The sequence below is a fragment of the Vombatus ursinus genome, unplaced genomic scaffold (assembly GCF_900497805.2).
Source record: "Vombatus ursinus unplaced genomic scaffold, bare-nosed wombat genome assembly UNPS02009573.1, whole genome shotgun sequence".
NCBI lineage: Eukaryota > Metazoa > Chordata > Mammalia > Diprotodontia > Vombatidae > Vombatus > Vombatus ursinus.
Genome location: NW_020949351.1, coordinates 27712406 through 27725295, shown reverse-complemented (window position 1 = coordinate 27725295; position 12890 = coordinate 27712406). Strand labels below are relative to the sequence as shown.

The 12890-nt window shown below is 37.6% G+C and overlaps 1 protein-coding gene across 1 annotated transcript in view; it reads left to right on the top strand.

The window, feature by feature from the left end:
• PARD6G (par-6 family cell polarity regulator gamma) overlaps window positions 1-12471 on the top strand; it is a 158376-nt gene extending 145905 nt beyond the window's left edge. Inside the window, exon 3 of the mRNA XM_027852378.1 lies at window positions 10238-12471. Coding sequence (XP_027708179.1) covers window positions 10238-11094 — 857 coding nt within the window. The 3' untranslated portion in view covers window positions 11095-12471. The remainder of the gene's footprint in view (window positions 1-10237) is intronic.
• The last annotated feature ends 419 nt before the right edge of the window (window positions 12472-12890 follow it).

Here is a 12890-nt window from a genome sequence, read left to right as displayed (position 1 = left end):
GGAAAGGAAGTTATTTTTCTATAGTACAGCCACTGGTAGAAGTTTAGAGAAGAGGATCATGAGGGTTCATCTGTGTTGTGAGACTGAAAACTGTTTGAGGTTACAGACAATTTTTTGCCACCTAAAATGTTCCATCTTTCTATCTATCCAAATCTTATTTATGTTTCAAGCCCTACCTCCTTCATGAAGGTTTCACTGACTGTCCTAACCTACTTGTGTGACAAGTACTGTCAATTTGGCTCTTTACTGTTTACTATTTTCCTTCATTTCTTAAAATTTCATTTATTTATGTGTTCATTTATTCATCTGTTTATTTGTCTATCCATTTATCTATCTTTCTTTCTATTTATTTTTGGGCAGCTGGGGGGGGGGGGGCACTTTACCTACCCTGGCTGAAAGTACAGCCATTCATTCACAGGCTAATGCTCCTGATTAGCGTGAAAGCTTTGCCCTGATCTATTTTTCACCTGGCCCAGTTCACCCTCCTTAGATAGTCTTGCCTCCCCCCCCCCCCCTGCTTCAGGGGCTCACCATCTTGGTGCTAGATTTCACACAGATTCCCAATCAGCTTAGGGAACTGCATGTCAGAATGCCTGAGCTCAAGCAATCTACCAGCTTCAGTGGGATATTAGGTGTTCACTACCTTGCTTCCTGCCTGTGTTTAATTTCATGTACCTATGTTTTATCTTTCAAAAATACTATGTAAGTTCTTTCAGACTCATGGCATCAGATTAATAATGATTCTTCTTATGAAAAAAATTAGGCTTCTATATTGGTCAACATTCAGTACTGGTTTTTTGGTTGGTTTGGAACTATAATTGACTTCTGGACTGTATTCAGGATTTCTTTGTCAGATTTGGGGAAGAGGGTGACCTAGATTTGAACCTGTATTATATGCTATTCAAATTAAAAGGAAAATATAATGAAGACCATGAAGTACAAAGATCTTTATACTTTGAAGTTCCCACCAGTATGTACGTGGGCTCAATATGTGTTGAACTGACAGGTAAGTCTATTGGATTTTGGAGTCAGAGGACCTGAATTTGATTTCCCCCCTCTGCTCCTTGCTGCATGACCTTGAGCAAGTCACTTCCGTAAAATGACATCTGTAAAACAAGGCATTTCAAGGAGACAATAAATCTAAGTTTTCTTCTTCCTATAAGACATGATCCCACTTGCAGAAAAATGGTTTATTTAACCAAAGGATGTTGTTCTTTTAAGTATTTTTTTGTGTGTGCATGATTCAGGTAAAATTATAAATTGCCCTTCCAGTTTTTGCTATGGCCACCATAAGGGAAATTTGATCACCAGTCCCACCCTAAATATCTTTTATATGTGCACAGCTATGTTTAAAAAAAAGCCAGGGAGATATATTTATTTAGATCTATTTGCTGATCATTGATGGACATTAATCAAAGTACAGTATATGGTTTCAAATTTTAAAGGCCTTTGGTATTCTTCATGTCCAACTAGTTACAAGAAGTCCCGTAATAGGTGCATTGCTAGACTTGGAATCAGGAAGACCAAGGTTCAAATGTGCGAACTTTACTAGACATCTGTTTGCACATCTATAAAATGGAGATAGTAAGTTCTATTATACCTTGTAAGTTCAAATAAGAAATAAAATATAAAATAGGAAATAAAAAAATGTATTTTAAAGCATTCTGCAGACTTTAAAGTGCTATATTAATTTCTGTTAACAAGTATTTATAACTTTAGAATTGACAGTAATTAGTTGTTATTTAAGTTTTCTTTCCAGTCACATTTTGTTATTTGCTTGACAGTATCAGAGAAGTAGTGATTTTTTATATTTTTACATTTAAGATTAGCTTTCTGGACTGAGCAACATTCTGCATTTGGGGGGGGGGTTGTTAATGACTAGTGAAAAATGATTTTTCCCTCAGGGATCATGACTCAAAATGGCAGAGTTATAGATTAAACGCTTAAGAAAGATTTAGAACTTCTAAATTCTGAGTAGAAAGTACTTAGTAAAATGCATATTCTGTGTTCTACTTTCACAATAAATAAAAAATATATAAAATAATATAAATTATATAATAACATAAAAATAAATAGCTTATGGATCATGGGCACAGTTGGTGGGGCATGAAGGTCAGTTGCTTCAGATGTTTAAATACTAATACAGAGTATCAAAACTAGAGCTAGAAGGTACCTCAGAGACCATCCAATCTACCTCTCTAGTCTAGTTGAGGAAACTGGAGCCCAGGGAGGTTAAAGGAATTGTCCAAAGTCACAGGGGTGGTCAGCAAGAGAGATGGGAACTGATCTTTTGACTCCAGAGTCAGTGTTCTGAGGAAGTGCAAATGTGGTGTTTTCCTTATGCTATGTTTTTATGAGGTTATGGATTGTTTGAATATTAAAATCTGTTTTCACTATTTGATTTATGATTAATAATTCAATTGGCAGGGCCCATTGGTCATCTTCAGTGTTGGGAGTACAACATCAAATCTCCATGTCATCTATGTTTAAGTGGAAAAGTACAAAACAGGTTCTATTTTTCTAAAAGTAGAAACATAATTCTTCCTAAAAGCCTAATTGTAGAACTTTGACTCAAGATCTAGAACACCTCTCCCTGGTATCAGTGAAGTCCGAAAAAAGTTTCAGAATCTGGATCATCTCAGCTTCTGCCACTGCCTTTCCAAAGGAACCTGAGAGGGACAGTATGGAATACAGTCTGTAGTCCAGTTTTTTTCAGAAAGATTACACACCTGAACCTTGAGAGTTTTGTTTTGGCATGCATGCATGTCCATTATGTGAGAACAGAAACGAATGATTAATTCAGTATATTTTTGTTAGAGCTGACTTAGCCATATGGTATCATTACACTGTGATCTCTCCCTATGTTATGGTTTCAGAAGGATAAACACAAATGAAAAGGGACAGCATTTGTTTACACATCCAGATGGTGACAAAATGGTAGGTCTTTTAGTCTGGAAAGGACTTGAAAGAATAAATTGCATCTTTTTTTTTTAGCAAAGCACATTAGGTGGTTAGAAATACATCATAGCAAAGAATCTACCCAAACTTTATGATATGGCAAAGAAATGGCTTTTAAAGACCTAAGTAGAAATTAAAGTTAGAACATTTTTAAAATGTCTATGTTAAAAGAGCAGGAGCTGTAAGTAAGTTTCCCTATTTTAATATGTAGCACTCCCCTCTGGGCCAGTCCTTCAATTTGTATTTGTAGATTGGGTCCCCAGGGGAATAAGTACTTCCATAGGTTTTAGGATTTCCTGAGTTCCAGGTCCTGTAGCTCTCGAGCCCCTACCAGCATGCTTCCCTTTTAACAGTCTATCAATAGGCACAAATGGCTCTTAGTAAAAGCACTTACTGAGATGGCATAAAACCAGTGCTACAAAACATTTCCCCATAAACCTGGGCTACACTCCTCCAATTATACAGAGTCCAAGGAAAGAATAGGCACAAACAGAATACAGTGATAGTGGGGCATACTTGTGGAGACTAATGGCCAAGGCCACTCACAACTCTGGAACTGCAGCGCCTCCTAGTCCTTTTTTTGTGGAGGTTTTTCTGAAGCCTAATCCTTAATTGCCAAGACTAGTCCTCCCTTGAGTTCATAGCCAGCTCTCTTCTCTGTTGACAGATGTCAAGCTCTTGGGAGTTGCTTCTGGCCATAAATGACTGCCTCTTTGTATTTGTTTGATTTGAGTATGTGATGTGAGCTGCTGGATTCGGTGCCTACTTCTGGTCAACTACTTCTGCAGCTAGATGCCATGAGTGATGAAGGGTGGCATGAGAGAAATTCCCTTTGTCCTCTAAAAGTGATTCTTCCTCAGGGGCCTTCAGGTTTATTCTTCCACTACTGGATCCCAGGCTTGGACTCTCTCAAACTGCTAACAACACTTGGTAGGCTTAGCTATTTTTAGTCCTGCAAAGGCATGGCTAATTTTTGCTTGTCTAATGAAGACTCATCAGAAAAAGGTATTCCTGAAGGGATCACAGGAACATGTTGTTAAATTAAATCTCATCTTTTTTTTTTTTTTTTTTTTTAAAGACTGGATCTCCCCATCTCACTCAGGATAGGGGTTGCAAGGGCTATTTACAGGCTTGATCCTACTATTGATTGGTCTGGATGCTTTGATCTGCTTTGTTTCCAACCTGAGCTGGTTCACCCCTCCTTAGGTAACCTGATGAATGCCTCCTTAGGTTCCAGCACTGTCCTATAGGCACAGGAGTATAAAAGAAATGTAACCCAAAAGACACTGTCAATTATCTTAAGATGTTTTAGATCATCTTCTGAGAAACTTGAGGATCTTCAATGACTTCATGTAGCTGTGTGGCACAGAAGATAGAGTTCTGGGCCTGGAATGAATCAGTCAATCAACAAACATTTGTTTTAGCATTTAATATGTGCCAGGCACAGAATGGCCATTCTGCCTGCTGCCATTTCTAATATTATAGGGCTCTGGTTTTTTTTTTTCCCTCTATTTTGGGACATGGTGAACAATAAAATTAGGAAGGTACAAGAATTCAGGTTTAATGGACTTGGTAGGGGGATATTGGTACAATCATGCCCCATGAGGTGATATGATGAAATTGATACGTTGTATTACTGGGGCCAAAGAATTCATTACTCAGTGGACAATGTGATGGTGATACAGTTTTCCATGCCAAGCTAGGCTGGTCTTTCTAAAGCAGGGCTTCTTAATTCTTTCTAGCTTGGTAAGCTCTGCCAGCTCTTACCTACTACCAGCACAATCTCCAATATACCATCATGATTAATGCAGCAGTATAATGAGGCATCCAAGCAGGACTTCTGTACAGGTAGTAATTTAGATAGCTTTATCTATAAATTGTATGCTTCCTAGGCTTACTAGCAGTTGGAAGAGAGTTGACTAGGGTGAGAAGTAAGAGAGAAATTGAAGTAGTATATTTTATTTTATTTTTTTGGTTAGGCAAGGGGGTTAAGTGACTTGCCCAGGGTCACACAGCTAGTAAGTGTGTTGGTCTGAGACCGGATTTGAACTCAGGTCCTCCTGAATCCAGGGTCGGTGCTCTATCCACTGCACCACTTAGCTGCCCCAAAGTAGTATATTTTAAAGGAATGATTTTTTTTATTGTATTTTGTTATGTAAATAATATATTTATGCATACTCTGAATATGATGAATGTAATATGTATAAATAGAATAAATGATGAAAATAAAAATATTTTAAAGGAATATTACAGATGTTATTGTGATTAAGGCTAATTTTTCATTGTTTAAAGAACTCAAACTCTTCAGCCTCATTCACTACTCTACTCACATGCCCTCTCAATGATAATTAGTCACGAGAGTCTTCTGTTTTCCAGTCTGCCAAGGACCGCTTGCTTACGTGAGAGATGGTGTAAGATATTCCATTGTCCAGCTCAGGCCAGCTGGAGAACTGCCTTCCAGCTCTTTTTCCCATGGTGTAATCACCATTAGGTGTTTATCAGTCCAATGTTTTGGAGGGAAGGTGAGAACCCTGTTCTCAATACCAGAGCTTTCAGATTTCCCTCATAGCCAACCCCAACTCTCACATCCAGGAAGAGTTCATTCAATGAACTATCTGTCACAAGTACTGGAAAACTTGTCAGCTCTGGGGAATACTTACGGTTCTTCTTAATAACCTTGTCTTCTGTCTCCAATTGCTCCCCCAAGAATGGGCTGCCAACATATTGTAACTGTAGTCTGCCTTGGATTCTTACTTGTTTGTATACAACAAATATCCTGAAAGTGGTTTGAAATTGCAAATGGGGAAATCTGGGCTCAAAATCAAATAAGTAATTGCATTAATCCCTGGAATCTCACTGTGATGGGTAAAATACCCTCAAGTGAAAAGAAAACTGAACTAAAGTTTTAAACTCAACTTTAATTTTTAGCACAGGCATTAAAAGCCTATTCTTTTAATAACACTTACCAAAAGTAAGTAAAAACACTTCAAAATTAGAAATTAGATTTTTAATTTCTAATTTAATTTATTTAAATTATTGAATTTATCTAATTATAATAAGTTATCTATTATTAATTTATCTAAATTTAATTAGATTTCTAATTTGTAATTAGAAATTATTTCAAAATTAGAATTTTGAAAATGTAAATGTGCCTGGACTCCTGTTTGTAGCCAATTTTTTCCCCCTCTAAGTTAGCCCAGTGGAAAATATTTAGTGGTACAAATACCACAGCTTTGCCATCCATTCATGTACTCATTTATTAAGTACCTATGCCAGGTACTGTGGGATACTGGAATACCATAGGGATACAAAAACAAGAAAAGTGAAGCAGTGCCTGCCCTCAAGGGGTTTATGTCTTTTTTTTTTTTTTTTTTTGCTTGAGGCAATGGAGTGAAGTGACTTGCCCAGGGTCACAAAGCTAGTGTCAAATGTCTGAGGTCAGATTTGAACTTAGGTCTTTCTGAATTCAGGGCTGGTCCTCTATCCACTGCACCATCGAGCTGCCCCCTAGGTTTACATTTCTTTTGAGAGAAACAAGTATCCGTAAACAAAGACAGAAAGTTAGTTGTGTGATCTTGGGCAAATCAGTTAACTATAGCCTAGAAGTTTACAAGGAGGAAGAAGAGGGCAGGGTGAACTAAGGCAACAAATGGCTGGAAATACAGTTGGAAGGGTAGGCTGAAGCAGGTTTTAGATGGCCTTAAACTCTAGGCTAAGGAGTTTGTATTTAAGCCTTTAGGCAAGGGGCAGCCAATGAAGGTTTTTGGGTAAGAGCATATAATCATATCTATGAATTGGGGAGATGGCTAACACACTAGGTGATAGTCAGGAATCAACAAGATTTTAACAGGCTAGATCATTAGGTTGGGTTGGATTTGTTTTGCAAGATAACCTCTTACATATAAGCCACATATATTACAAGGCAAATTAAAATGTAATGCATTTTTAAAATTGGCTACGTTGTAGGTAATACTGTACATGTTTGGAAAGTTACGAGAGGCAAAAATGATCATTAAACTTTAGATTTTGGAGATTTGATATTATTAATAGCATCATACTTCAATAGATTAGTTTTTGATATAAAACTTGGAGACTTTTATTGTGACTATTTTCTTAATAGGGACTTGGGCAGAAAACAATGGATTTAAGAGAGGAAGCATGATGTAATACAGCAATTCTTAACCTGGGGTCTGTGAATGTTTTTAAAATGTTTTAATAAACATATTTCAATATAATTTATTTCCTCTGTATTTTATTTCATGCACTTAAATATACATTGTTCAAAGAAGAGGTACATGAGTACCTACAAAAGGTGAAGAACCTCTATTGTGTTAGAGCAGGGTTTGATTTCAAAGGTGTCAAATTCTCTACCTTCAGCGACCTTGAACAAATCACTTTACCTAGCTCTGGGCTTCAGTTTCTTCATCAGTGAAATGTGGGGGCTGAGCTTGTCGTTCAGTTGTTTCAGTTATATCTGACTCTTCATAGTCCTATTCTGGGGTTTTCTTGGCAAAGACACTGGAATGGTTTGCCATTTTCTTCTTCAGCTCATTTTATAGATGAGGAAACTGAGGCAAACAGGTTTCAGTGACTTGCTCAGGGACACACAGCTAGTAAGTCTCTGAGGCCAGATCTGAACTCAGGTCTTCCAGACTCTAGGCCAGGTACTCCATCTAGCTGCCCAAGGGGTTGAGATAGATGATCAGTAAGGTTCCTTCCAGCTCAAAATATATGATTCTGTTACACCAATGATATAGGAAATGGTGTATGACCATAGTGTTAGCTTTGGGAGCTCCTCCCTCCTGTTTTGGGTCCCTTGGTACTGGTAGGAAGACCTCTCTGTTTACTTTAATATTCAATCATGGTGATCTTCAGGGCCAGGGACAATACACACCCCTCTTAATGAGTCATTGGCTTCATTCCCAAGCTGCCTGAAGGGCTGCTCTCCTCTGTGGAAGTGATTCTGTCTTTGAAGTACTTTCCAGAACTGTCAACTAATGTTCCATGGTTCCCAAAGGAAATAATAAGCCAAGAGCTCTCACACACTGAAAATGTAAGAGTTTAAACTGTTTCTATAGGAGCCTGGTCGCCTGCTTTTCTGAGGAATTCAGCTTGTTTATAGAATCTTATCTGGCTGAGTTTTGGTATTCTGTCTGGCAGCAAGTCCTATGAAAAGCAGCTGTTTAAGCAGTGGGTGTGGCTGGTGCTCTTAGTGCCATTTCAGGAGGTTTATAACTTCTTGCTTCTTGTAAATTAAAAGAAATATTATACTTTTTTGGCTACAGCTAGGCCCTAGAGACCGTCTTAATTCTTTTTAATAACTAGCCACTTAAAAGAATACTTTTACCATATTCCATTGATACTTCTGAATTCCTCTCAAGTGTTTTCTGCCACAATTCCCACCCTCAATCTATTTAAAATAAAATGAATCAATTGTTTGAGTTTTATAGAAATAGTTGTAAATGAAGTAGGTCAGCTTCCTCACAAAGTTCAAATGACAGGATTCTAGGATTCTGTACCTTCGGGGTTCTGTAGGTATCCAAGGATTTAAGGGACTTTCTTTCTCAAGATACTTCATCAAGGTTGAGATTTAGAGGGCTGGGGTAAGGAGAAGGGTGCCACATATAAAGAGGAATGTCAGAAAAATTGCCAGCATTTGGGGATGGGGGAAGGAGGAAGAAGAAACTGGACTAGCCAAGCTTCTCAGTTGGCAAACAGTTTCACCAACCCAAACAAAGCAGATGCCATTGAGAAGAGACCAAGAGAGAACTTCCAACAGAAGCTAGTATGCAAAGTATTTAACTAAATGTGGGTCTTTCTGGCAGCCTGCTCAGCAGCAAACAAGTAGGGATTTTTCATAATGCCCAAAAGTCGGTGACTTGAAGTTGGCAAGAGGTGAAGAAAAGGAAGTGGAATAGCAGCAAATAATAAGTTAGTAATTAGAAAGCATTTCTGCATAAGAATTGGGTTGCTAAGTAGGGCATAGAACCACAGAGTTGAAAGCTAGAAAGTGCCATACAGTATTTCTGGTGCAGTCTCGTCATTTTACTGAGGGGTCTCAGAGATGAGGGGACTTGCTCAAGATCATACCAGTAGGAAGTGGCAGATCCAGGACTCAAACCAGCTTGTGACTTCAAATCCATGGTCAGATTTCTATCCCCAAAACCTTTTTCTGCTCACAGAATTAATTTTCTAATAGAACAAGACTTAAAAAAAAAACATGAAGTTAAAAAGAAAAGGCAATGTGTCCTTTATGTCATCTGTCTTTAAAAAAAAAAAAACCTTTTTCTAACTATGTACAAAAACAATTTTAAACTTTTATTTTAAAAATTTTTGAATTCCAAACACTCTCCCCTTCCCCCTCGTGGAAAAGGCAAGCAATTCGATATAGATTATACTTACGCAGTCATGCAAAACCTACTTCCATATTCATCTTGTGAAAGAAAACACAGACAAAAAAAGCAAGAAAAAAGTTTTTTAAAAGTATGCTTCAATCTGCATTCAGACACCATCCGTTCTGGAGATGGATAGCACTGTTTGTCATGAGTCCTTTGGAATTATCTTGGATCACTGTATTGCTGGGAATGGCTAAGTCATCCACAGTAGTTCATCATACAGTGTTGCTGTCACTGTGCATAATGTTGTCCTGGTTCTGCTCATTTCACTTTCAAACAATTCATCTAAGTCTTTCCAGATTTTTTTTAAGCATCCAGTGTGTCATTTCTTATATCTCAATAGTATTTCATCACAGTCATATACCACAACTTCTTCTGCCATTCTTCAATTGATGGACATCCCCTCAATGTCCAATTCTTCGCCACCACAAAAAGAGCCACTCTATTTTTGTACACATAGGTCCTTTCCTTTTTTTTTTTTTTTTTTTAAATACAGATGTATTGGGATACAGACCTAGTAGTGGTTTTGCTGGGTAAAAAGATATGCATGGTTTTATAGCCCTTTTGGGCATAGTTCCAAAGTGCTCTCTAGAATTATTGGATCAGTTCACAACTCCATAAATTGTATTAATGTGTCCCAATTTTCCCATACCCCCTCCAACATTTGCCAATCTGATAGGTGTGAGGTGGTATCAAGTCTTAAGGATTGGTACAACACTGTGCTTGGAGTCAAGAGACCTGGGTTCAAATACTTGTACTACCTCCTTTACTGGATTACAAAGAAAGCACTTTGTAAATCTTCATGCCCTATAGAAATAGTTATTATCTTGTGATCTACGGTTACAGAGACCATTACTAATTTTAATTTCTTTTTGTTGTTTCAGAAGAAGTAGACTACTGTAACTTTGGGACCAGCACATTAACTAGGAAGAAGAAGGTCCTGGTTACCCTTCGTAATGATAACCTCCGCCGGCGTCCTCACCTCAACATCAGCATGCCCCATGACTTCCGACCAGTGTCTTCCATCATTGATGTGGACATCCTTCCTGAAACCCACAGGAGGGTCCGGCTCTATCGGCACGGGTGTGAGAAACCACTTGGTTTCTATATTCGTGATGGTACGAGTGTGCGGGTGACACCCCATGGCCTTGAGAAAGTGCCAGGCATCTTCATTTCCCGCATGGTCCCTGGTGGCCTTGCTGAAAGCACAGGGCTGCTGGCTGTGAATGATGAAGTCTTAGAAGTGAATGGGATTGAAGTAGCCGGCAAAACCCTTGACCAGGTCACAGACATGATGATTGCCAACAGCCATAATCTTATTATCACCGTTAAACCAGCCAATCAAAGGAACAATATTATCCGTAGCAGCCGGATGTCTGGTAGCTCAGGTCAGTCAACAGACAGTACAGCCAGTCACCATAGCTTGCCTTCTTCCCATGTCCTACAGAACTTCCACCCTGATGAAATGGAGAGTGATGAAGAGACCGACATTGTCATTGAAGGAGCTCTGGAGCCCCAGCACATTTCCAAAACGCCAAGTCTGCCTTCTGGCAGTCTCTCACGGGTCAATGGCACCAATTTCAGCCACAGACTACAGCGGGATCTTACACTTAACAACTCCAGCAGAGAAAGCAATGGCAGTCTCCACAAACTACTAAGTTCCCTAAAATCAGACCCACGTCATAGTCTGGTCATTCCTAGGGGAGGAATTGAGGAAGATGGAACAGTGATCACCCTTTAGTGGTTCTACTGTGTACTCTATATTGTGTGTGTGATATGAAAGTGGATCAGAACAGAAATGACTAGAACCACACACACCCAGGACTAAAGGACCTATATTTTTACAAGCCTCACAGGTGGAAGGAAAACTGCAAGAGAGTATGATCTCACTGATTATATGCATAATGGTCACATTGCAAAAACACTGAGGGAGAAATAACACAGAAAGTAGCTATCCCCAATTAAAAATAAGTAGAAATTCAATTGTATATTTCTTTTCTTCTTTGTCTTCAATTTCCTTTTCCTGTTTTGCACGGTTCTTTCAAAGGCATAGGTTGGAAAATAGAAATGTTCTGTAATTGTAATGACTTTGCAAATGCATATAAATTATATTTATATTAATGCTTACATGCAAAAACTGGCCCATTTGCAAATCAATAATACCACATCCAAATGCAATAAAAGCCTTATTCAGAGCTTTTAAAATATGAAACTAAGTTGTCTTTTTTAAAAAATGAGTTTGAAAGCAAATACAACTTCTCAAATTTAATAAGGATATAGTTTACCAACATCATTAAATGGCCACTGCACATGGGCAAATCCCCTCTTCTTATTTGCAGATAGGTTTTAAAAGCATATTGGTTTGTGCATCTAGGCACTAACATTACATACAAGGCTCAATTATAAGGAATGAGGCTGACTGTTTTACAAACATCTGAATCTTAAGGTACAGCTAGATGTTTAAAAAAAAAAAGAAACTTGCTGTCTTTGCTGTTTGTATAAATCAGTCTAATTACATCACAGTAAGTATTGTCAAAGTAGGCACTGGGGGTGGGTGGTAGCTATTGTCCATTACTTTAAAAACAGAGTCCCCTCTTTTGAATAAGGGAATTGATTTTTAGAAACATCCAAAAGTCACTAGGCACATTAACAAGGAAGAAGTGGTTTTAAAAAAGAAAGAGGAAAGAACCTATATATGATTTTTCCCAGTGTCTGAAGGCAATTCCAAAAATGTCTGTAGTAATGCCAGTGCTTTGGAATAAGGGACCTCCCAAGGTGACTATTTTGTAGGACAACAGTCATTTGAATATTTTAAGTTCTAAAGTAGATATGAAGCATATATATTTGTTAATACACACACACATACATATACATTTCTATATGTGTATCTATATAGGTATGTATATATAGACACATAAACCTATAAATCAGAATTTATACAGTCAAATGACTGTTGTCTTATGAAGTAGTATTCTTGGAGGAGGGTGTGTACTTATCCCAATAATGCTTCCATTGCTCCATTTCTACAAACTGTTGTGGTATAGCCTTCAGAATGTATATAAATATATATGTATGTAGGTATATAAACATGTTTGTGCACATACACATGTATTTATGTATATGTATAGATATAGTATGTTATGTGTGTATACTGTGTCTATATATACACACATATGCTTATACATATGTATGCATATATGAGCAGTCCACATATTTAAACATGCATGTGTGTATAATATTTAGATTGTCTATATATGAGGCCATCTATGTATACATAAACGAACACATACACATTTACACACATGCACATTTTGTATACATGTACACAAACATGTTTATATGGTGCATATGTTTCTTTTGTTTATAAGTTTTTGCAGGTCGTATAGAACTTACTGCTTTTTAACAGAGACCAATGTTACCTTGCAAATCCTAATTCCATAGTTTTTATGGCCATTTCCCTTTATTCTTCCAGGAATGTGTTTACATATTAACTAATTTTAAAGATTTCCTAATGTTCTAGTTAAATTTTATATGAAA